This window comes from Neoarius graeffei, chromosome 22, assembly GCF_027579695.1.
Source record: "Neoarius graeffei isolate fNeoGra1 chromosome 22, fNeoGra1.pri, whole genome shotgun sequence".
NCBI classification, from domain to species: domain Eukaryota; kingdom Metazoa; phylum Chordata; class Actinopteri; order Siluriformes; family Ariidae; genus Neoarius; species Neoarius graeffei.
Genome location: NC_083590.1, coordinates 49,871,041 through 49,897,873, shown reverse-complemented (window position 1 = coordinate 49,897,873; position 26,833 = coordinate 49,871,041). Strand labels below are relative to the sequence as shown.

At 45.3% G+C, this 26,833-nt stretch overlaps 1 protein-coding gene across 1 annotated transcript in view; it reads left to right on the top strand.

Moving 5' to 3' along the window:
• The window catches only part of kmt2ba (lysine (K)-specific methyltransferase 2Ba), a 145,014-nt gene that overhangs the window by 6,625 nt on the left and 111,556 nt on the right, over positions 1–26,833 (top strand). The window contains exons 2-5 of the mRNA XM_060904919.1: positions 14,767–14,836; positions 15,028–16,578; positions 16,649–16,845; positions 18,543–18,635. Of these exons, the coding sequence (XP_060760902.1) occupies positions 14,767–14,836; positions 15,028–16,578; positions 16,649–16,845; positions 18,543–18,635 (1,911 nt within the window). The remainder of the gene's footprint in view (positions 1–14,766; positions 14,837–15,027; positions 16,579–16,648; positions 16,846–18,542; positions 18,636–26,833) is intronic.

The window sequence follows — 26,833 nt, the reverse complement described above, 5'->3', positions numbered from 1 at the left end:
ATCCTGTAAATTAGACTGTAAATCATGTTCAGCTGGCGGTGTTCACTTGGTAGTTCATTTGTGGATTTTCAAACGTTTTGCATCCAGGGATCCATTTCCAAGGATCATTTCAGATACAAACTCAAAACAGTGTCTGTCATATATATCTGTGTGTGTGTGTATGTGTGTGTGTGTATATATATATATATGTGTATGTGTGTGTATATATATATATGTGTGTGTGTGTGTGTATATATATATATATATATATATATATATATATATATATATATATATTAGGGTTGGGCGGTATCCAAATTTTGATACCTTTAAACTGTCTGTGTTTTCCCGGGGTATACGGTATTACCGAGAAAAAAATATTTTGTTTCGGCCTACTGTGTAACGTGCGCCTATACCGGCGGACCTTGTCCAGACCTGCGCCTATGCCTCAAATGTACTATTTAAAAGCAGCATAGCGAATTGTGTGCATTGTGGTATGGATTAAGCAGCAAAGCGAATTTTGTGCATTGATGAATGGATTAAGAGATATTTCAAAGCATCACGCAACTCTTCCTTCATCTTGAAAATAGCATTCAACTGTCGTTTACACATGTCTGCGTTGAAACGCCATTTGCAGCACTATTTCACCTACTCCATCAAAAAAAAGTACACGATGAGCAGGATCATACCCTTTCAAGCATGGGAAATAAAAAAAAGAAAAAGAATCAACCAACACCCAAGTCCGTTTAGACTGCGCGATAAATCATTCAGCGCAAATGAGGCGAACCTAATTCAAATGCGTGATAGCTGCACAAGGCAAAATCATATGGGCCCACGTCATGCCATGGCGGGGAAATTAATAATCAAATGGCCTTACCTTGCTTAAAACGTTGTCTTGATCACATAACTCCTTACAATTATTCCACTTAAATCCATACGGTTTAACACACCCAACAAAGACAGCAAGCGCATTGCTAATTCCCACCAGAAACCTAACGGTTTACGCTACGATGTTTTCTTCCGTTTCTTCAGTAGATGACATTTCAAACGTTTATTACCCACATCCCAAATGTCATACGTTATATTATTTTACCTTGTTGTTACTCATGTAACCTACTCAAAACACAACTCATTGGAGAGATCTCGTGGAAGTGGAGTACCCCAGGCTATGGTGTGCCTTAGGGGACATATTAGATTTTTTTCGATTTTGCGCGGTCATTTACATTATTGCTGGCTCTTCCTTTTCGTTTGGTTTGAAACCAAAATACTGCCACACTGCCGATGTTGTATTTTTTTTTTTTGCCACTAACTCGTTATCTTGACTTGCCATCTTTCAACCGCGGTCTCAGTCTCTTGCGAAGCTTTCTGTCAGACTCCAAATGTCACGCAGGGTTGCCATGGTAACGACATAAACAACCCTGCACGCGATGAGAACTTCTTTAGGAAATTGATAGAATTAGTGAAAATACGATCACACAGTTATTCGGGATGATCTTCAATTTATTATTTTATATTATGACCTCATGTACTCCATATTTATTTAGATATTATATATTTTTTTAAAATGACGGTAATGAGACCGATACCGTTGGTACTTTTGGATACCTTCTTACCGTAATACCGCCCAACCCTAATATATATATATATATATATATATATATATATATATATATATATATATATATATATATATATATATATATATATATTAGGGCTGTCCCCGACCAAGGATTTTCTTGGTCGACCAGTGGTCGTGCATTCACTCCAACTAATCCCCCCCCCCCCCCCCCCCCCCCCAAAAAAAAAAAAACCTGCCCATTTTTACCGGGATACACATCTGTGAGGCTTTACCTGTAATGCCGGGCTGCCGTATCTATGTGCATTTACCACTAACGGCGGGGGTAACCTTCATGCAATTTTCAGCCATGCAGGCATTTTAAAATGGTTATGTTGTCTGATTGCCTGAAATAGGGGACGTACAGGGATGTGTAACTAACAATGTTTGAATGTGTCACAAAAATAATCAGGGGCGGCACGGTGGTGTAGTGGTTAGCGCTGTCGCCTCACAGCAAGAAGGTCCTGGGTTCGAGCCCCGGGGCCGGCGAGGGCCTTTCTGTGCGGAGTTTGCATGTTCTCCCCGTGTCCGCGTGGGTTTCCTCCGGGTGCTCCGGTTTCCCCCACAGTCCAAAGACATGCAGGTTAGGTTAACTGGTGACTCTAAATTGAGCGTAGGTGTGAGTGTGAATGGTTGTCTGTGTCTATGTGTCAGCCCTGTGATGACCTGGCGACTTGTCCAGGGTGTACCCCGCCTTACGCCCGTAGTCAGCTGGGATAGGCTCCAGCTCGCCTGCGACCCTGTAGAAGGATAAAGCGGCTAGAGATAATGAGATGAGATGACAAAAATAATCAGAGAGACTGACGGACTCTGAACATTCTGATGAATATCTATTTAAAACACGTGCCACACACACATTGTTCATGAAAGATGATTGTAACAAAATAAAACAAAATACAGCCTTAAACTAATAAAAAAAAATATTTTCGTTTCTTTTGAAAATGAAGATATTAAAATTAGATAATAAAAATTATTAAAATTAGATAATAACCGGCAATCGACAAATCTGAAACACTTTTTTGAAAGTCTTAGTGCAAATAAACAGACCAACGGCAGCCCTGATGAAATACAAACTCAATGAATAGGCCTAAAATAACATAAATAAACGAATAAATAGGTCTAGCCTAAGTGAAACAGTGCAGATTTACAGACACACGAGGTAGCCTTGCATGATATAAAAACTCACCGTGATTTCTCCTCGGCTCTGAGTTTTCTCAAATTGTGAGAAAGGAAGACCAATTTGTCCACATTGTCTGGGAGAAGTGAACTCCGCATCTTGCTTACAATGAAGCCGGCCTTGGAGAAGATGCGCTCCGATGGTGTGGACGTGGATGGGATCGAGTGAATACGCTTGGCTGCTCTGGCCAGCTTGGGGTAGCGCTCCTCGTTTTTTTTTTTTTTTGCCACCATGATAGTGGTCCCGACTCAACTTTTGTTTTATCCTCCAAGTACCGTTTCATTTCACTGCTCTGTTCTTCTGTCTGCTGCTCCTCATCTGTACCCATCAGCATGGATATTTCGTCCCACTTTTCTGTCTTTTTCGTTTTCTTCTTTGGTGCGGGGCCAAGTTCGTTGTCATCCCCACTGCTGGCGTGCTGGGCAGGCTCTTCTGCTGGAGATAGACTCTCAGCCAAGTCCGACACCGTAGTATATGCCTGGTCCCGTTTCTCTTCCTCCATGAACGATAAATTAGTGTCACGACTTCCTTTATCATGCCCGTCAAATTAAAAGCCCTTCAGCCCTTTGACAAGACGCGGCTTTTTTCCCCTGCGACCAATCGACCAATGGAATTTTGGTCGGCTAATAATTTTTTGGTCGACCAACGATTAATCGATTGTTTGCCGTCAGGCCTAATTTTTATATATATATATATATATATATATATATATATATATATATATATATATATATATATATATATATATAAGCATGCACCGATACTGGCATCGGCCCTGATACTCCACTAATATACTCGTGCTTGTCAAACAGTTGCTGATCCCATGCGCCGATACCAATGTTCCCCACAGCGCTTTTTGTTCCATTCGAGAGAGGAAAAAAAACTGAAGCATTGTTGAGCTCAGGCTTGAGCATAATATGATAGGCTATACCATGCGCCGATAGTGTTCCGTGAAGCGCCTTTTGCCAGCGTCCGTTTGAGGAAAAAAAGCCTCTCCCAGGAAAAAAAAATTGTAAATCTCAAGCATTGAGCGTAGGCTAATTTTGTCAGAAGACAAAAAAAATTGTTCGACAACAACCCATTTTTCCATGACGAAGATGTGTTTGCGTAGTCATGAAACAGTGCCGTCACAACATCTTTCCCCAACACTGTCATTTTAAACATCTCTCCACACTCCACTCCCTTTTGCTGCCATACGCAGATAGGCCTACGCTAAGATCCCCAACGTTGTCCTTTTTTAATGTTGGCTATTCGCCTAGGTAAGGGTTTTGTAGGACAGGCTACTCACTTACAAACAAATGAAAATCGGATTTTTGTATAGGTGAATCCAACCGGCAGAGTTTTTAAGTACGAGTCCAACCGGGAGAGTTTAAGAGTGAAGAGTGAGAGAGAGAGCTTTAAGAAATGGCTGATTGAGTTTTCCAACTTGTTTCAGTTCAGGGCAACGCTAAGACCAAGGAAATTGACGTCCTATCTACAGGTATGGAGCTCCACGAGCACGGGACGCGATGTTGCGTTTGGTTGTAACGGCTGAGTCTTCTCTATACACTCGTTCATGACTAGTTGTCTCCCTCTGCTGGGTACTGATTGTCAGTGCGCAGAGTTGTAGTGGGTGGTTGCGAGCATTGCGGCGGCCCGCGGGTGTTAGATTATAGATATGTAGGTAGCCTATATTTTAATAACATCAACAGTATCGGTATCGGTAGTACTCGGTATCGGCAAGTACCGAAATGATAGTACTCGTATCGGTTTGGTTTTTATTAAAATTGCATTTAATGTTAATATTATTTATGTGAGTTTTCACATTTAGTCCACCCAGTGTTAGTTAAATAATAATCTGTAGCCACTTTGGGCCTCATTTATCAATATTTTAGGAAAGTTGTGCATAACTGTTTGTGTAAGCCAAACAGAAATAAAATTTTCTGCTTGATTTACAATATTACTCGCATGCATATGTTGATCACCTATAAAGTGCATCGTGCTTTCCTGGCACAGCTCATTTACATATAGTGATGCCCATAAAAAGTCAAGTGTTCAGACTGCTGAGAACATGAAATGAACAATCGGGGTAAAGCCTGGAAATCAGAACTGGAAGCTCTTCCATCAGCTGAGGTGTTTATTGATTTGCTTGATAATTTTACAAATAAATCCATTCATATCCAGCTTGACCAGTTCTCAGTCCTCAGTTAAGAAGGTAATCGATGTATGAATGTTTTATCTGTTCACTTCCGTCAAAAAAAAATTGATGCATCATTTTCCATCCCTAGAAAATTAGGGGTAGCTCAGCACTCCAGTACAGAGATATGTCACTTTACACAATAATCTCTATAGATTTGTAATGAATTCAGACCTTGAAGTTTGAGTGCATGTTGTTTCCATTGCTAAGTGACCTGGACTGTACTCGTATACTGAGCTGAATGATATGGCTGAAAATGTTCTCACGATAAAGTTTTGTCCATGGATCAGTCTCGGTACTTAAAAGCAACAAAATTTCATAATGCTGTCGGTGTTTGTATGGAGCCACTTTCTAAAGAATGCAGATGGAATAAACAAGATTACACTGTCTGCAGGTGTGGACAAATAAATAGCAGGGCTCGACATTAACGGTTGTCCGCTTGCCCGGGACAAGTGATCCTTTATGTCGGACAAGTTCATCGTCTCAGTTACTTGTCCGATTGGACAAGCGCCAAAATATGCCGATATTCGGGTTGCATCTCAAATTTATCAGTTTATTCACATAATTTCCGAAGCATCTCACTCGACATATTGTTTTGATTAATCGCCAGATGTTTCTCTTCAGCAAGAGCGATATGCGCAATATTCCGCTTGCGAAACCGGCCAATACCGCTTCGTGTATCCTCCAGGATTTCGCAATGTTGCAATTCAACGCAAATTCAACCAATCCCTGTGAATTCAGGGCGGTGTTGCAATTATATCCAATCACCGCAACTTTCCTGCAAATTTGACCAATCGTTGGCGTCGTCTTGAGGTGACGTCGACAAACTCCCTTCCGCCTTACTTCCATGTTTCCATTCAAGAGAAGCAGCATGTGCGAGTCAGTGTTTATGTAGGCTTAAATTCTGTTACTGAAAGTGTGTTATGTTTACAGTGAAGGGCTGTGTGCACTTTACATTATTTTTTACTTAATACAAGAAATTAATGGGTGCCAACATTTTTGCCAAAATGGTATTTTATTTTCCATTGTTTAGGCAGCTTCAGCATCATACTGTGAGATTCTGTTCAAATTGTTTTTTTCTTCTATGAAGCCTGAGCCATTTATTTTATTAGTTTATAATTATTGTTTAATTTAGTCTTCAGGAGAGACTGCCTGCACACAGTACTAGTATTAATAGTTTTTTTTCTTACATGAAAGCTGAGGCATTTATATTATATTTTAAGGTAACTTCATGTTGTGCTGTGAGGTTCTCTGCACTTTAACTTTTGAACCAACAGGTGCATTTGGATAAGTAAAGCCTATTTTTCTGCATTTTTGTAGTCCTGGTAATCTTTTATATTGGTAAAGTTGTTTATAGGACCATTTCTCAGTGTCTGTTTTTTTTTAATCAATAGTTTTTCAGTAATAACTTAATATTTAACATATCACTCAATTTTAATCACAAAAAGAGAAAATCGCAACAATTTCTCGCAACTTTCACTTCCTCCTGCAATGTAATCGCAACAAAAACCTAAAAAACACCGCAACTTTCATCGCAACCATTAAATACCATACAGGAGCCACAATGAATAATTAGACAACAACAATTAATCAGTAGAGGATATATATTCAAAGTTAATAATTTAAAAATGAAAATATACTAATTTTAATTTTCTGGTTTTCAATTTCTTTTAAATTAATGATTGATGGAGTCCAATTTTTTTCTGCAGTGAATAGATTAGATTATGTTAAAGTAATTCTGGTGAAATTAGTTTATTACAAAAAGTTTTTGTGGGGTTTTTTTTTCCCCTCAAATTTTTCTTCGGACAAGTCAACTTCACATTCGGACAAGTAAATTTCCTTTCAACTTGCCCGACAGGACAAGTGGTTTCAAAAGTTAATGTAGAGCCCTGAATAGCTCACCGGATATGCTGCCCAGTTCTCTGCTTTAGTTGCCTGGAAATGAATTGACGAGATCATCCAATAAGCTGACAGTAATATATGGAGAGCTGATTGGCTCATTAACTGAAATAATGCAGACTAAGGGCCTCTGCATGCTCTTGCGACAAGGCTTTCGCAGACAGTTGTAATTTATCGTTGAGCGGGGAGTAATAGGCGTGCGCGATGTTATTCACCGCCACAACTCAAGGGGGCGCGAAATCGCTAGGAGTAGTTGGTGGGTGTGGTTAGCGGAGTGTTTATCCTCCGGTTACTTATAATGACTAGAACTGGAGTCGTATAGATGTCCTCACTTCCTCAATCAACCGCTCTTCGTGCTGCTCCATCTTCGCTCGTGTTTTTAAAAATGGCGGTCGTGAAAACAAACCAAAGTAGGGAAGCGGAAGTGCGTGCACAGCGGATGTAGAGTGGACCAATCCAGGGGCTTCAAAGTTTGGGAGAATAGCAGGGTACAAATAATTTGCAGCAGGGTGCAAAATGGTAAAATGTCTGCCAGCGGCTGACATAATGCATGGAAAGCGTGCGGGGGGGGTTTCAAAGGGGGGCGCACCCCCCTTTGGGCACGGAAAATTTTATGAAATGCACTGAGAAATGGTGGCCTCTGGTAACTTTTAACAGTGAAAATAAAGGGTAATCAATACTAATATTTTAAGTTCGTTTCTTAGACAAGTATATTTTTTAAGTTTGTTACCTTGTTAACAGTTTCGGCGAGAATCTCCCGCCTTCTTCAGAAACAGTCACCAGATGTCGAGTGGTGACGTGCCTTATCAGCTGATGTTGCGTGCAGGAGGCGTGAACGTCCCGCCCAATTTGACAGGTAGTCCACGCCTCCTGCTGTCAGGTCGCTCCTCCAGGATGGCGCTCCAGGTGTGCGACAGTGCATACGCTCCCTCGTCCCGGTTCATCGTCCTCTGCGCCCGCTTGCGTATTTCCACTGCCTCTAAAATCCAACGCTGGAATCTATTTTCTTTATTTTCTAATTGGGCGGGACGTTCACGCCTCCTGCACGCAACATCAGCTGATAAGGCACGTCACCACTCGACATCTGGTGACTGTTTCTGAAGAAGGCGGGAGATTCTCGCCGAAACTGTTAACAAGGTAACAAACTTAAAAAATATACTTGTCTAAGAAACGAACTTAAAATATTTGTAATAGTTAGACATAATGAACATCCACTAGGTAATCAATACTATTTGGAAACTTGAAATATGAAACCATACCTCAGTCATTTTATCAAATTTCAGAAATATTTGCAAACAAACACATAAAAAGTAGTCCGATTGAAATCCACATATGGATGATATAATAACTTTAAGTCTGATGTTGTAGTGGACATCTATTATGGACATAATTCACCATACACCATACCTTTTTCCTCTGATCTGATGTGCGTTCCGCACGACATGTTTAATGTGTTACCTGGTTAGAGTATTAGCGACGCGGCCCCTTTAAGGATGGCAACTCGGTTTGTTTATCTGATGGGGAGCGCCATCTTTGTTTTTTTTTTTTTTTTCTTCTTCTTTGAGTGTTTCAATAAACGACACGCTGTTGCGTTGTCAAAGTGAGAAATTGACTCTTCTTTTCTAATATCGCAATTTCCACAATGTGCACTTTGACTAAGCTAAGGTGACAAGTTTCTCCAGATTCTCTAATACTATTGAAGAATATGGTGAAGTCTTGAATACAGATTAACTTTTATTTATGTGAGAGAGAGATGCAAGTACGAATTTTTCATGGGGCGGGATGGTTTGGAACAGGTCATCTAAAATTGGGATAACATTTACCCGGGACGGGTATTTGAGGCGGGTCGTCTAGCTTGAGCTTGATTAGCGTTGTTACGCACGCAGTTTGTTTTTTCGAGCAGCTGTCAAACGCAGAGTCAACTTTACGATCTGCGATTATAATGTCTTAAGCAAGGCTGAGAAACGGTGGACTAAGACGTATTTATTTTTCTATATCAACACAATGACAGAATAAATTTGCGTTTCAAAACATACTTACCTTTCCCTCTAGAGCAGGGGTCTTCAATCCTATCCGCAAAGGGCCGGTGTAGCTGCAGGCTTTCATTACAGCCAAATTGGAGGCTCACTTGATTGTTGACTGGAGACGAGGGTGAAATGATTAAACAAGTGAAATCAGGTGTAGCTCCTGCTTGGTTGGAATGAAAGCCTGCAGCCACACTGGCCCTTTGTGGATAGGATTGAAGACCCCTGCTCTAGACCTTTTTAGCCACGCATCCAGCATGGAGCCGCTTGCAACTCTCTTCGTCGCCATTTGTGAGTCACATGATGGTATGAACCATTCACAGTCCATGGAACACTCTAAGCCAATCAGAGTACGGCTTACATATGGCACAAGGGGCAGTAATGGCTGCACTCATGTCGAGGATGTAAACAAAGTTGACGCGGCAACGGACATACATGACATAGTGGATGTAATTTACGTTCACAACTTTTTTTGCCGTCAGAAATATTTAATATTAAATTTTGTGACTCGACTGACAATAACCGGTGGCATAACAAGCCACAGACGGCGATTTGCCGCCGGTGACCGGCTACTTTTGAGACCGCTGCCAATCAGAGCCCTCTTGTCTGCGAGGCTTCTGCGGTGGTCACAATTTTTGGGAGGTGCGCGCAGAGCGTCTGCGAGGGGGGGCTACGCAGACGCCATCTGCGAGGACTGGGTTGTCGGCATAAATTGGCCTTAAGGGAAACACGACTGTTTAAGGATTGAGAAGGATTGGTTTCATCATTATTTTTACTTGTCCATGTCTTATACCCTTTTTCCACCAAATCAGTTCCAGGGTAGAGGTCTGCGCGGGTCGGATTTTTCAGTCCCGCTCCCGCCCGCGCCCGCATTGTGCAGTCCCACTCTCGCCCGCACCCGCAAAGAATTATGATTTTCAGTCCCGCTCCCGCCCGCGCCTGCCATATTTTGTCCCGCTCCCGCCCGCAAATCCCGCATGATGCAGACGTTCGCGTTATTTCTCAGGAAAGTTCTTGTCTTGACACAGCGTGATGGTGCCCCGCCCCCTACTTTGAGTGGATTTCAGCATAAATATCTACAGCTCACATTATTATTTACCTTGTTTCGGAATTCAGCATGTATTATTTCTAATAATAATATTTAGTGCTATCAAACAATTAAAATATTTAATCGCGAATCACACATTTTTAGTATATGAGAAACCATTGTAATTCACTGATCAGCATAAATAAAGTGAATGGGCTTGCTTTGTACCAATGGGGTGGGTGTGTGTGTTTTTTTTTTTGTTTTTTTTTTTTTTTTTAATCACAAAGCAGAGTTAGTAACAGAAGTGAATTAATTTACTGCTTGAGTTAGTCTACAACTCTAATCAGAGAGACATGTTACACAGTGACGGTAGGCTTGACTCAATGCTATCCCAGAAATCCTTCCTGTAATATGCAAATTTGGCCACCTCTGATTGGACAGCCAAATTTGCATATTACAGGAAGGATTTCTGGGATAGCATTGAGTCAAGCCTACCGTCACTGTGTGACATGTCTCTCTGACTAAAGTTGTAGACTAACGCAAGCCGTAAGTCACTTCACTCATGGTTCTCTTGTTAGCTGGGTGTGAACTGCGAGTCATTAGAGTGATCAAAGGACTTCCCGTTAGGGTGATCAATGGCAAATTTAAGATGCTATTACTCTGGCAATCTAACTTTCTCTGCAAATTTAGGCATCTTAAAATGTTATTAATGCCAAATAAAATATCCAGCACAAATTATCTATGATAGATATAAATTAATAATTTATACATTTTATTTCAAACACATTCTTAGTTAGCGGGACTGCAGCTTATCACTGCTCCCGCCCGCGCCGCATATGTGCACTCCCGCCTGCGCGCGCGCATATGTGCACTTCCGGTCCCGCCCGCGCCCGCAATGAGCTTTCAAAATTTGTCCCGCGCCGCACTGCTTTGCGGCGGGTCCCGCGGGAGTGCAGGGCTCTTTTCCAGGGCTGGTTCAGGGCCAGTGCTGGTTCACAACTCGTTCAACTTACGAGCCAACTGAGAACCAGTTTGCTTTTCCATAGCTTGTGGTGCTAAGGGGAGCCACGTCAGTTACGTCGCTGCGTTTGCATAAACCTTGGCGCGAATATCGAAGCAACAACAACACGGAGAAGAAGCAACAACAATAATGGATAACTTCGCGTTTGTACAGCTGCTGCTTCTGGTGCTTAAAAATGGCGACCTTTGGCGGTCTTGCGATTGTTGTTGGTCTTACCAACCCCCCCCCGCTGACGTAAGCGGTTCTTTCCTCTGGCCCAGCAGAGAGTTGGTGTTAGCCTGGAACTGGTTTTTCTGGCCCCAGAGCCAGTTCTTTGTTAGTGGAAACAGAAAACCTGATTCCAAACTAAGCACTGGCCCCGAACCAGCCCTGGAACTGCTTTGGTGGAAAAGGGGCATTACTGGTTCTGGAAATGAGTGCACACTAATTAATCTGATAAGTAAAGTCAAGTGTGTGATTTTGTGCAGAGAGAGAGAGATTAAGTGCTAGCGTTACCTGGCAGAGTTTGTACAGCAGCATCTAATCTCCCAGTGCTACACATGTTATGCCAGCCCCTAATGCGTTCTTCATCTCTTGACTAATGGTGCTTGGCAAATAGCTTTCAGGTACATTATGGCCACCTTCTGGCAGTAGTGACTAGTTAGTTACTACCAGGTGCTTTCGCATTTGGTAAAAACAAGGGAAAATATTTTTTTAAGGCAAGATGATGGTCGTATAAACTGCTGTCTGTCTGTCTATCCACACACACACACACACACACACACAGAGTACTGTGCAAAAGTCTTAGGCACCCTATATTTTTTCTCGTACAAACTTTGTTATAGATTTCTATTTTATGACATCTACATTTTTGAGTCCGTACAGAAACATTTTCGAGTTCCAAACGTTCGGTTTTCAGCACAAAATTAAATGTTACAGGAAAAAAACCCCAGTTTGTATCTGAGCAGCATATTACATAAGGGAGCACTTTTCAGATTAAAAAAGAAAACCTAATGAAGGCTGCTGGGTTTTGCTGCAAAATGAAGCGTAACAGTCAAAGTGTCCAGAAGAACTGTGGCTGGTTCTGCAAGATGCTCAGTAAAACCTGCAGCTCATTTCTACGCTCATTGTACCTGAGACCACCATTATTTATTTATTTTTAAAGCAAAAGGTCATCTCACACCAAATATTGATTTTGTTTCGTTTATTATGGCTTACTGCTGCTTATAGGTTTTTTAAATGTTCAAACATTTTCATTATTATTTTTTTCAGCCATTTTTGGTCTACAGCATTTCTTTACATGTGTCTAATGCCGCTTTTCCACTACAGACGCGGCTGAGTCGGGCTGAGCCGTGCCGTGCTGAGTCGGGCTGAGCGGGGCTGTTGGAGTTGCATTTCGACTACAACCGCGCTGAACCGTGCTGGCTGGAAGTGGGTGGACACATTGGGTGGAGTTAGCGAAAGTGGGTGGACGTCGCGTGATGTCGTTAAGCAGCGCAAACGGTGACATCAGTGATCTTTTAAGCGGTAGTCTCACGACCCGGAGAGTAAACAATAAACATGGAGGACATGGAGTCGTTAGTGTTGCTGGTCTTGGTTCTGTGGCTTGTTGTCACCGACAACGCGGACAGACACTGGCAAGAGCGTATAGATGAGGCGAGGCGCATAAGGCTTCAGAAATTCTCGTAATTCTTCTTCTTCCGGGTTTACGGTGTTTACAGATCCCAGCGTGCTCGCGGGGCGTGTGGGCATGTGAGGACACTCCTCCTCACCAATCAGTGCACAGGGGAGTGTCTGCTCACGCCCCCAGCCTCACTCGGCTCGGTTTGGCTTGCTTCAGCCCCACTCCAAAACTGTGTGAGTTTTGGGTGCTAAGCAGGGCTCAAGCGAGCTGAGTCGTGCTGCTCTAATGGCCCTTTTCCACTACCCTTTTTCAGCTCGCTTCAACTCACTTCAGCCCGACACGGCTCGCGTTTCGACTACCAAAAACCGGCACGACTCAGCTCGCTTCAGCCCTGCTTAGCCCCTGAAACTCGCACCGTTTTGGAGTGCGGCTGAAGCGAGCCAAAGCGAGCCGAGTGAGGTTGGGGGCGTGAGCAGACACTTCCCTGTGCACTGATTGGTGAGGAGGAGTGTCCTCACATGCCCACACACGCCCCGCGAGCGCGCTGGGATCTGTAAACACCGCAAACCCGGAAGGAGAAGAATTACGAGAATTTCTGAAGCCTTATGCGCCTCGCCTCATCTATACGCTCTTGCCAGTATCTGTTGGCGTTGTCGGTGACAACAAGCCACAGCACCAAGACCAGCAACACTAACGACTCCATGTCCTCCATGTTTATTGTTTACTATTCGGGTCGTGAGACTACCGCTTAAAAGATCACTGATGTCACTGTTTGCGCTGCTTAACGACATCACATGACGTCCACCCACTTTCGCTAACTCCACCCAATGTGTCCACCCACTTCCAGCCAGCACGGTTCAGCGCGGTTGTAGTCGAAATGCAACTCCAACAGCCCCGCTCAGCCCGACTCAGCACAGCACGGCTCAGCCGCGTTTGTAATGGAAAAGCGGCATAAGGTAGTCGAAACGCGAGCAGTGTCGGGCTGAAGCGAGCTGAAAAAGGGTAGTGGAAAAGGGCCATAAGACTTTTGCACAGTACTGTAATGTTTCATTTTAATGACTATTTGAAAATCGTGTCCCATCCCTACTTAGTAGGACTTCCGAGTTGAGAGGGCGTTTTCTTTGTTTTTTTCCGTTGAAGGTCAGGAATTAGTTTGTGACCTCTATTGGAATGCAGCATTATTTAAATATGATTCCTTCAAGCGAGCATCCAGTTCAACAATGTACAACCTGAATGGCTGTTAAATGCTGGCTCTGCGTCCAGCCTTCTGACGCCATGTGTCCTCACTTTTCTACATATGTGTGATGCAGCAATCTTTTAAATTTTCTATTTCTGGCAGCTTCAGGATGCAGTATAATGATCATAAAATGTCAAGTTTTAGATTCGTTTTAATTTCTGCTAAAGAAGAAAGGACTGGCACGCAAAAAGTCAATGCAAACAGGGTTTGCATTGCAACATGCTGTTATTTAGCTCAATTTGACATATCTCCCTTGTTACCCACCTGATAAAATGCACCTGACTAGAACATGGATAGTCCTAGTTTCAGATTAGCTGTTATAAACCCTGTTTGCATTGACTTTTTGCGTGCCAGTCCTTTCTTCTTTAGCATGTAGTGCGAAGGGTACAGGGTGGAAAATGCAAAACCTACTGTATTACATGTTGTAATGACTGTGCCTGCTTTAACAGTTTGGTTATTACCTCTGCCAAGTTGTTTTCAGTTCTGTTTTCCGTGCGATTTGTTTGTCTGTAAACAGAATTGTGCAAAAACTACCCGATTTTTCATGAAACTTCGTGGAAAGGTGCGACACGGACCAGGGAAGCACCCAGTAAATTTTGGAGCGGGTTTGACTCGCGGAGCGACTTGAACAATCTAGTTTTACTTTCACCAATGTTGTAATGCAGTGTTTGGCCTTGGCAGAGGTCTGCAAACTCTGAGTACCCGTCTAGTGTTCAATTCTAGTGTCTTGCATTGACTTACCCAAAATAATTTAACACTTTGTTTTTCAACTAGATGTAAATGAGGAATTTCTAGGGGCTGTTATTATGATAACCCTGTTAGACATCCCTGGGCACAGGCGTACTTTACGTCTTTCTACATTAGTATAGCTGTGCTTACACAAACATTGGGCTTTTAATTCTCAGCCAACTTCTACATAACGCCTTATTTCCAGTGTCGTAAATGCATGGTGCTGTTCTATGTTAATTGGATGTGAATTGGACTAAATTTGCTTTTTCTGTTTTACAGGAGGGAGATTTCACAGGCTTCCAGACTGACTGTCAATGGGCTTTACGCTCTGGACGAGCGGTTACACAAAGTACTTAATTTACAAATTGTTTTTTCTGGCTTAATTAGTAAAAGGACAAATTCTATGATTGAATAATTCTGGAATTCTATACTTTTTGTTCTAAAGACTTACTAGTGGTTTAAAGGGCTTTGTTATTTTTGGTCTGACTTCATGTGCTTTTGTCACAGATGATGTTTTCTTTTCTCCTTTTTTGTTACTAGAAAGTTCTGTTAAATCCTCTTCATCCTCAAAGGAGAAGCTGTTTCTTGCTCCTGGTCCATCTGCAAACAAGGTCACCACTGCAAAAAAAGAATTACGGGTGACTACAGAAATGGAGAGAGCATCTCCCTCAGGGAAACAGGAGAGGGAGGGTGGAAAACCTCAGCAGAACGTTGGGAAACCCAAATTAGTTGTTAAGCTGGCTACCAAAAAGATAACCAGTAAGAATCTGCCAAGGGAACCAACTTTGCGCAGGGGTCAAAGGAGACCATCTGAGAAGGAGAAAGGGACCAAGTTGTCACATGAAGAAAATGGAGGTGTAGAAGATGAAGTATTGGGTGAGCCAAGCACGGATGCTGAAGGAAAGGAGACGCGGCAGGGACGTACCAGTCAGAGGAGGCGGGGGAAGTTTGTGTGGAATTTAACGTTAATTAAGCAGAGAGGAAGAAATTCCAAAAAGAGCCTGGCTGAGAATTTGGGCAGACATACCCGGGGATATCATGCAAGGACTGCTGAATCAGGCACAGCTCGGGAGAGAGCGGTTAGGGATGAACTTGCTGTTGACCAAGATGCATCCGAGTCTCCAAAACCTGTTGCCAAACCGAAGAAGGTCCAGAAAGTTATGACTGCCTCTCTGGAAGAGGAAGAACAGGAGAAGGTTGTTTCTCCTGATGGAAGTAACGGCATGCCAACGAAAGGCATTAGTCCGCTTTCTCCCAAATTGCCTCCCCGTACCTTAAAGCGACGCAGGTCTTTATTTGGCTGTCGTAGGAAGCCGGAGCAGGAGGCATTGCTCAAAATGAAGAAGGCCCAGTCATCGGTTGAGAGTAGAGTCCCCAGGAAAAGGCGGCGGTTTGTCTGTTACACCTACGAACCAGTGGAATCGCCGGTGACTCAAGAGCAGTCACAGGAGGTACCAGTACAGGTGGTGAGTCAGCAGGGACTCCTAGACAGCATGATTAGTGGTCGACCATCCCGGGTGATCAGGGTACCGAAAAGGTTCATGGATGAAGAAGGTATGTCTGGGCTGCAGGGAAAGAAGGCTGTTCAAACTGACAATCAAGATGATGACTCTTGCAGTGACTCAGAGGAAGCAGGTTTTTCCCAAATTGCAAAGTTTGGAAGCAAACAAAAGGGTGCAAACAAAAGGACCGTATGTGATGAGGAATACATTGTTGGCAAGTCTGAGGAATGGAAACCAAGTGGCCTGACTGGTGGTCCCCGAAAGAAAGTTGGGAGATCAGCTTATGATTCGGCTCGTCTCAAAATCTACGAGAGATTAAAGATGCTTACGGCAAGCCTGACTCGGAGGAAAGAGCAGCGAATGGCCAGTGCACGTTTCCCAGCCCTTGGTGAAAAAGTAGAGTGTCCGAGTCATGGTGCAGGCAAATCTCCAGGTTCTAGAGAGCTGAAAAAATGGGGGAGCTCTGATCTCAAGATAGGTGATCTGAACTGCCCAGGAGTTGTACATAAAGTAGCTATACATGCTGATGATCAGGTGATCAGTCAGTCAGCACTTTCATCTTTTGAAGGACTTGAAACCAAAGTAGATGGTAAGGAACCTGAGAACTTGCTGTCATTTTTAAGCATGTTTGCCGACTTTACAATACTTATTTTTCCTAGCAGAGAGAACCAGCCTGGAGGGTGCTTCTGACGTACAGAGCACGGATGCTGGGAAGTCCGAGTTGGCGTTGGCACAGGGTAGTTCCATTCACAAAGTCAACATCTCTGGCGCTAACAAGAGGATGCTTCACTTGCTGAAGAGGGCCAAGGTGCAGCTGATTAAAATTGACCAGCAGAAACAGATGAAGACAGCTCAGGTACGGACTTGTGTGATGCTTTTATCAGTACCTATGTCCACGTCATGCAATCAAACGTGGTGGGTAAGTGGGTTGGTTGGTTATTTATTTGCGTTGTATATTTGAAAGTCAGTTTTTAGCGAAGTGACAAAGGCCGAATCCCATTTCACCCCTTGGACCAACCCCTTGGACCTTCCCCTCCATTTTGCGCGTTCACATGAAGGGGTAGGGGTATCCCAATCCCAGTTAACGCGGAGGGGTAGGGGAAGGGGTAGGGCTTCTGTACCCCTCCAAACGGAGATTTTCCTGGAGCTGACTCCGAACGAAGGGGTTTGAGTGATTTCCCACAATGCCATGCGGATTTCAGCGAGATTTCATGCGGATTTCAGAAAGATGGCGGTTCCCGCGGCGAAAGATTGTCATAAATGTATTTTCTCCATTATTTACGTGTTTTAAGTTGTTATCCAGAGGAAACACGCCGCTTGATTCGCTTTCGAGCTGAGAATGAGCAGCGATTTCTGAAATCCAATTGCTTGACTGCGTACGTTTTGTTCTGTTATTCTCGCTTTTATTGTTTACATGAGTGTTCTGACACCTCATTCTGTCGGATGTGGTGCACGAAGCGCCAAAGATATCCCATTCAGTGGTGTTAGTTAACAAATCACACCCTGCCAGCAGAGATTTCTGGTTCTGGCTCTGACTGTAGCGGCTGGTCGCAGCCAATGACGCATTTGGTCGCGTTTTGCTAACGTAAACGCTGACGGAGGTACGCGATGACGTATGCGATCGTTGAAGGGCTATCCCAATACGTAGGGGTTGAATTTCAAGCCCTATCCCTTGTAGCTCAGTTTCAAGGGGAAGGGGTAGAAATTAGAATTGGGATTGGGCCAAAGACTCCCACTAAGTGTGACGTATTATATTAAGCAAGAACAAAATATAGATGTTGAAAATCAGGGGTTTTTTTTCTAGAAAAATTTAGTATGAGGGAGCGAAGCGGGGGGGATGGTGCCGGTTGTCCGCCCCCTCCGCCGTGCGAAGCCTTTGAAAAATTGAGGCTCCAATGGGACATTCTGAGGCTATCGGAGAGGGAAATTGTAACAAATTGTCTGTTAACATTGAAAAAGAAAGAAGTAATCTTCTGCCCCGGACAGTCTTTGGCTTTCTCCCGTTTCGTGCCGCGGGATGACATCTTTAAATGCCCAAGTGTCAACAAAAACAACTTGCGAACTACTTCTGTCAAAAGCTCCCGCGCCGGTGGGTGAAAGGTCATTCAGTCTCGAGAAATCTCGCTCTACAAGTCAGCTGACCTTGTATGTAACCCATGTCAAATCTCGCAAGAGCAGCTGCGACAACTAAACAACATGGCGCCTCAGTCTGGAAAACGCCAATTCGGGTTGTTTTTGCACCGTCTGGCGGTGTATCTACTATGATTGGAATATTTTTGGAGTAATTATAACGTATTTGATGATCAGACACATTGTCACGTGGTGTTGCTGGGATGTTTTCACAGAGAAAAGATCGTTTTGAGAAAGATTGCATGTTGTGCAGTAGCATATAAGCGCATGGCCGAAGTGTGACTTGGGGTTCAATCGGCATTTCGGTAAGGGGGCGCAGTGCCCCTGTTCCCTGGTTTAGACGAAAGCCTGGAAAATGATTTCCATTTATAATGTAAAATGCATGGCATTTGAATTTTTTATAGTGCTGTCTGTATTTTGCAGCTGATGTCTGGTACAGTTCGAATTGGAGATGGTGGTCTCATGAGCATGAGGAGAAGGAGAATAGTCAAGACAAACAAGGAAGAGGTTCCTCAGGTTTGTTCAGTTTTTTTTTTTTTTTTTTTAAGATTAATTAGGTGTGTGGGATTTCCAAGTGACTTTTTTTTTTAAGAAGAAATTGAGCAGAAAACAGGAGGTAGCAAGCTAACCATGTTTCATAAAGTGATGAAACCAAGAATTTATGCCTAAAGTCTTTGGCACTTTGTTTGTTTGTTTTTTGTACAAACGGTTATCAATTTCCATTTTATGACTTCTACATTATTGAGTCAGAACGAAAACATTTTAGAGTCCCAAACATTGATTTTTCCAGCACAAAATTAAATCTCGTCTCGTCTCGTCTTCTTCCGCTTATCCAGGACCGGGTCGCGGAGGCAGCAGTCTAAGCATGGAAGCCCAAACTTCCCTTTCCCCAGACACCTCGGCCAGCTCCTCGGGAAGAACACCGAGGCGTTCCCAGGCCAGCCGAGAGACATAGTCCCTCCAGCGTGTCCTGGGTCTTCCCCGGGGCCTCCTCCCGGGGGGACATGCCTGGAACACCTCCCCAGGGAGGCGTCCAGGAGGCATCCGAAAAAGATGCCCGAGCCACCTCAGCTGGTTCCTCTCGATGTGGAGGAGCAGCGGCTCTACTCCGAGCTCCTCCCGAGTGACTGTGCTTCTCACCCTATCTCTAAGGGAGCGCCCAGCCACCCTGCGAAGGAAACTCATTTCAGCCGCTTGTATCCGCGATCTTGTTCTTTCTGTCATTACCCAAAGCTCATGACCATAGGTGAGAGTCGGAACGTAGATCGACCGGTAAATTGAGAGCTTCGCCTTTTGGCTCAGCTCCTTCTTCACCACGACGGACCGGTAAAGCGACCGCATCACTGCGGAGGCTGCACCGATCCGCCTGTCGATCTCACGCTCCATCCTTCCCTCACTCGTGAACAAGATCCCGAGATACTTAAACTCCTCCACTTGAGGCAGGACTTCTCCACCAACCTGGAGAGGGCAAGCCACCCTTTTCCGGTCGAGAACCATGGCCTCGGACTTGGAGGTGCTGATTCTCATCCCAGCCGCTTCACACTCGACTGCAAACCGCCCCAGTGCATGCTGAAGGTCCTGGTTTGAAGAAGCCAACAGGACAACATCATCCGCAAAAAGCAGAGATGAAATCCTGTGGTTCCCAAACAGGATTCCTTCCGGCCCCTGGCTGCGCCTAGAAATTCTGTCCATAAAAATTATGAACAGAACCGGTGACAAAGGGCAGCCCTGACGGAGTCCAACATGCACTGGGAACAGGTCTGACTTACTGCCGGCAATGCGAACCAGACTCCTGCTCCGTTCGTACAGGGACCGGACAGCCCTTAGCAAAGAGCCCCGAACCCCATACTCCCGAAGCACCCCCCACAGAATACCACGGGGGACACGGTCGAATGCCTTCTCCAGATCCACAAAGCACATGTGGACTGGTTGGGCAAACTCCCATGAACCCTCGAGCACCCTATGAAGGGTATAGAGCTGGTCCAGTGTTCCGCGACCAGGACGAAAACCGCATTGTTCCTCCTGGATCCGAGGTTCGACTATCGGTCGAATTCTCCTCTCCAGTACCCTGGAGTAAACTTTCCCTGGGAGGCTGAGAAGTGTGATTCCCCTATAATTGGAGCACACTCTCCGGTCCCCTTTCTTAAAAAGAGGGACCACCACCCCAGTCTGCCACTCCAGAGGCACTGTCCCCAACCGCCACGCGATGTTGCAGAGGCGTGTCAACCAAGACAGCCCCACAACATCCAGAGACTTGAGATACTCAGGGCGGATCTCATCCACCCCCGGTGCCTTGCCACCGAGGAGCTTGCAAACCACCTCAGTGACTTCGGCTTGGGTAATGGACGAGTCCACCTCTGAGTCATCAGCCTCAGTCTCCTCAGTGGAAGACATGGCGGTGGGATTGAGGAGATCCTCAAAGTATTCCTTCCACCGCCCGACAATGTCCCCAGTCGAGGTCAACAGCTCCCCACCCGCACTGTAAACAGTGTTGGCAGAGTACTGCTTCCCCCTCCTGAGGCGCCGGACGGTTTGCCAGAATTTCTTCGAGGCCGACCGATAGTCCTTCTCCATGGCCTCCCCGAACTCCTCCCAGTTCCGAGTTTTTGCCTCCGCAACTGCCCGAGCTGCAGCACGCCTGGCCTGCCGATACCCGTCGGCTGCCTCAGGAGTCCCGGAGGTCAACATGGCCCGATAGGACTCCTTCTTCAGCTTGACGGCATCCCTTACTTCCGGTGTCCACCACCGGGTTCGGGGATTGCCGCCACGACAGGCACCGGAGACCTTGCGGCCACAGCTCCGAACAGCTGCGTCCACAATGGAGGTAGAGAACATGGTCCACTCAGACTCAATGTCCCCCGCCTCCCTCGGAAGCTGGGAAAAGCTCTCCCGGAGGTGGGAGTTAAAGACCTCCCCAACAGAGTGCTCGGCCAGACGTTCCCAGCAGACCCTCACCATACGTTTGGGCCTGCCAGGTCTGTCCAGCTTCCTCCTCCGCCAGCGGATCCAACTCACCACCAGGTGGTGATCAGTTGACAACTCAGCCCCTCTCTTCACCCGAGTGTCCAAGACATAGGGTCGGAGATCAGATGACACGACTACAAAGTCGATCATCGACCTCCGACCTAAGGTGTCCTGGTGCCACGTGCACTTATGGACACCCCTATGCTCGAACATGGTGTTCGTTATGGACAAACTGTGACTAGCACAGAAGTCCAATAACAAAACACCACTCGGGTTCAGATCGGGGAGGCCGTTCCTCCCAACCACGCCCCTCCAGGTGTCACTGTCATCGCCCACGTGAGCATTGAAGTCCCCCAGTAGCACAATGGAGTCCCCAGTCTGAGCACCCCTCAGTACCTCTCCCAGGGACTCCAAGAAGGCCGGATACTCTATACTGCTATTTGGCCCGTAGGCACAAACAACAGCAAGAGCCCTCTCCCCAATCCGAAGGCGCAGAGAGGCGACCCTCTCGTTCACTGGGGTAAACTCCAACACATGGCGGCTGAGCTGGGGAGCTATAAGGAAGCCCACACCAGCCCGCCGCCGCTCACCATGGGCGACTCCAGAGAAGTGGAGAGTCCAGCCCCTCTCGAGGAGCTGGGTTCCAGAGCCCAAGCTGTGCGTGGAGGTGAGCCCGACTATCTCTAGCCGGTACCTCTCAACCTCCCGCACAAGCTCAGGCTCCTTCCCCCCCAGCGAAGTGACATTCCATGTCCCAACAGCCAGCCGCTGTGCCCGGGGGTCAGGTCGTCGAGGCCCCTGCCTTCGACTGCCACCCAATCCACACTGCACCAAACCCCTACTGCTACCTCTGTGGGTGGTGAACCCACAGGAGGTCGGGCCCACGTCGCCTCTTCGGGCTGAGCCCGGCCGGGCCCCATGGGCAAAGGCCCGACCACCAAGCGCTCGCATACGAGCCCCAACCCCGGGCCTGGCTCCAGGGTGGGGCCCCGGCTGCGTCCTACCGGGCGACGTCACGGTCCTGGATTTTTTCTCCATAGGGGTTTTTTGGTGAACTGCTCTTGGTCTGGCCTGTCACCTAGGACCTGTCTGCCTTGGGAAACCCTAACAGGGGCATAATGCCCCCGACAACATAGCTCCTAGGATCATTCAAGCACACAAACCCCTCCACCACAATAAGGTGGCAGTTCTAGGAGGGGACAAAATTAAATGTTACCGAAAAAAGTTTGTATCTGAGCAGCACGTTACATAAGAGATCTTGCAGTCACGTGACCGGAAAGTACACAACCGCCATCGAATACTGCTGCACTCGTGTACAGAATGGATCAATTTCAACCGACGGACTACACGGCTCATTTTTCTAATGAACAGATAACTAGATACATGTCTAAAATAAACGATCGACAGATTAGTGACCCTTCTGGCTTTCCGGACGGAGTTTTCACCACCGGATTTTGAACTGCCAGCGGAATACCCGGACGTGTATGATTACCTCATTAACTTTCCCTCGCTGTTCAGTGGTGAAGCACTGCGTGCTTATAAATCTCTGGAAAGTTTTCTTTACAGAAATTCAGGATTTGTCAGCGACTCAGATGTGGCATCTTGTAAACAAGAAAATGATCCTCACTGGATGGGTAAGTCACTTAAGTATTGAGTATAGCACTGACCAGCCGATTATAGAATAGAATAAGGTAATTCCAAATCGTCCGTGTTGTTTACATGGATCTGGCGTTGGAGAGGTAGAGGCTTGGCAGTGGAGGTTTGAGTAGCTGTTTTCTGAGCTTAGTCAACAGGCCGGCTCTGCCTGTAGCCTCGCTTTTGCTTCGGCTCCCGGCGCCGCCTCCTTCGATTTGCTTCCGATAACAATCCACGGAGACCCCGCTGGTCTCGCCATCTGGTCTCGTCCGGAATGTTTTTTTGTTTTGTTTTTTTCTCATCCGGAATGTTGTGCATGCGATGGAAATCGCTACAAACCGTCATTTTCTGCTGGAAACCAATGTCCAGTAAGTCCATACAGTTGTAGTGGATATTGAAGTCCGGTACAGACGAACAACACGCAAAAATACACACAAAAAACATAAAAACCGTGCACAGGTAGGAGAGCTTGTAGCCGCAGCCGTTGTAGTAGAATTGTGTATATAGTAGGGTTTTCCAGAAGAAAAGGTAGAAGTAGAAGGCGGAATATGGCGTTTGACCGACACGATGGCGTCTGTCACAATCTGGATCGGCTGTGACGTCACATGCAAGATCTCTATAAGGGAGCAATTTTCAGATTAAAAAAGAAAACGTAATGAAGGCTAATGGGTTTTGCTGCAAAATGAAGAAGCAAATGTGACAAAGCATCCAGAAGAACTGTGGCTGGTTCTGCAAGATGTTCAGTCAAACCTATAACTCATTTCCTTATAAAACTGCACTCCTTGTACCTCAGACAATTTTTTTTAAATAAAGCAAAGGGTTGTCACGCCAAATATTGACTTTGTTTCATTTATTATAGCTTAATGCTGTTAATATATCTTTTAAAATAAATGTTGAAGCATTTAATTTCATTATTTTTAAGCCATTTTTTGTCTGCAGCACTTCTTAACATCTGCCTGAGACTTTTGCACAGGACTGTAAGGCCGAATCCCATTTCACCCCTTGGACCAACCCCTTGGCCCTTCCCCTCCATTTTGCGCGTTCACGTGAAGGGGTAGGGGTATCCCAATCCCAGTTAACGCGGAGGGGAAGGGGTAGGGCTTCTGTACCCCTCCAAACGGAGATTTTCCTGGAGCAGACTCCGAACGAAGGGGTTTGAGTGATTTCCCACAATGCCATGCGGATTTCAGCGAGATTTCATGCGGATTTCAGAAAGATGGCGGTTCCCGTGGCGAAAGATTGTCATAAATGTATTTTCTCCATTATTTACGTGTTTTAAGTTGTTATCCAGAGGAAACACGCCGCTTGATTCGCTTTCGAGCTGAGAATGAGCAGCGATTTCTGAAATCCAAGCTGCTGCTAAAAAGCTTTGGGAGTGAGTATTGTTTTCGGTTGCTTGACTGCGTACGTTTTGTTCTGTTATTCTCGCTTTTATTGTTTACATGAGTGTTCTGACACCTCATTCTGTCGGATGTGGTGCACGAAGCGCCAAAGATATCCCATTCAGTGGTGTTAGTTAACAAATCACACCCTGCCAGCAGAGATTTCTGGTTCTGGCTCTGACTGTAGCGGCTGGTCGCAGCCAATGACGCATTTGGTCGCGTTTTGCTAACGTAAACGCTGACGGAGGTACGCGATGACGTATGCGATCGTTGAAGGGCTATCCCAATACGTAAGGGTTGAATTTCAAGCCCTATCCCTTGTAGCTCAGTTTCAAGGGGAAGGGCCAAGGGGAAGGGGGAGGGGTAGAAATTAGAATTGGGATTGGGCCTAAATGTTTGTTTCTGAACATTTGTTATACCCCTTGTAAATATTCCCTTGTTATGGTGTCTTGTGGAAATGGGAGCAAAACGTTAATCCTATCCCCTGGCAACCTAGTAACGTTTAACGTAGATATTTTGTCACGGGTCCGGTGGGAATCGGAACATCAGATTTACGTGTTGAGCGGTCGCGACGGTGCTGGCATTGACGTAAATGATGTAGTGATATTGTGACTGAAAATACTCATACTAGGGCTTTGACTTCGAACTTCGATATTCGAATACAATTCGAATGTTGTGAAAGAGATGTTCGAACGAATATTAGGCAGCTGTAAATATTCGAACCTGTATATGGTATCATTAGGCATAATTCTTTTATTTTTGTGAATGTGGTTGTAAACGTTTTCAGTTCAGGTTGCAGGTTTTTTTTTTTTTTTTAACGTCTGTGGAATTTATGTGAATCGCGAAGGTCATTGTCTTTTGTCTTATCTGGGCACCTGTAGACGTTAGCGTCAAGCTGGCACGCATTGAACAATGGAGTCAGATGCTAGCACGTTGGAGATTTGCACTCCGGAGAATTTAAAAAGTGATGCGTGGCGCTATTTTCATCTCATCTCATTATCTCTAGCTGCTTTATCCTTCTACAGGGTCGCAGGCAAGCTGGAGCCTATCCCAGCTGACTACGGGCGAAAGGCGGGGTACACCCTGGACAAGTCGCCAGGTCATCACAGGGCTGACACATAGACACAGACAACCATTCACACTCACATTCACACCTACGCTCAATTTAGAGTCACCAGTTAACCTAACCTGCATGTCTTTGGACTGTGGGGGAAACCGGAGCACCCGGAGGAAACCCACGCGGACACGGGGAGAACATGCAAACTCCACACAGAAAGGCCCTCGCCGGCCCCGGGGCTCGAACCCAGGACCTTCTTGCTGTGAGGCGACAGCGCTAACCACTACACCACCGTGCCGCCGGCGCTATTTTGGATTTGAAAAAAAAGATGGAGAATGCGATTAAAAAAAAAAAAAGGTTACCTGTAAAATAGGCCTACAATAAAATGAAGTGTAATGTAACTGCTGATGTGATTAAATGCAATATAAAATGTGACTTTTTCTTCTGAAAATATCGATGTGTTTGTTTTTTTTCTGCAGATATTTGGTTGGTTTTTGTACACCTGATGTTATAACATAAGAAATGAAATTACTACCGTAGACTATGCGACACTGCGCAGTAATGCTTTCATGCGCTGTTATTTTTGTCAACTTGGGATAGTTGCTAAAAATAAAAAATAAAAAACTATTAGCTTACTTGCGCAAGTAGCCTATAGGCCTAAATTAATTTAGCCTACACATGGTGGAATTTACATACCATGAAGTTCATAAGTTAACGAAGTGAGCACGTAAAACTAATCTGTGATCTTATAACATATCGTGTCCGTGTTTGTTTGAATTGTGAATCGGAGACGCGAGCAGGAAGCAGTGACATGACAGCTGACACCGGTCTCATTCAAAACAAACATTCTCAAAAGCCAACACGAATGGGCTCGGAACGGCAGTGTTATAAACTCGCGGATTAGGTGTAGGCCTAGCTCATTTTGTAAACGTTCCCCTTTGATCGTCAGTGAGGCTACAGTTTAGAGGCTTTCGTCAGTACAAGCAACCAGGAAACCGAAGGAACAGCGTTTCACACAAAAAAGGCAACGGACAAACGATGAAGTTTGTGGATTATGTAACGTTAAAAGTGTCAGCCGGTATAATGCCAATTACTACGACACTGCACGTTTCATTAGTAGTGGTTGTAAAAACATGCCTGAATATTTCATATTTCCTGCACGTAGTCTTATTGACATTGACTGAACACTGCCCCCTGGTGGACTGAATATCATATTTAATTTTGATGCCGAGGTGTTAAGGCCAATTTATGCTGACAACCCAGTCCTCGCAGACGGTGTCGCAGACAGTGTCTGCGTAGCCCCCCCACCTTCGCAGACGCTCTGCGCGCACCTCCCAAAAATTGTGACCACTGCAGACAAGAGGGCTCTGATTGGTCCACTCTACATCCGCTGTACACGCACTTCCGCTTCCCTACTTTCCCGGTTTGGTTTGTTTTCACGACCGGCATTTTTAAAAACACGAGCGAAGATGGAGCAGCACGAAGAGCGGTTGATTGAGGAAGTGAAGAAGTACGGACATCTATACGACTCCAGTTCTAGTCATTATAAGTAACCGGAGGATAAACACTCCATTAACCACACCCACCAACTACTCCTAGCGACTTCGCCCCACCTTGCGTTGTGCCGGTGAATAACATCGCGCACGCCTATTACTCCCCGCTCAACAATAAATTAC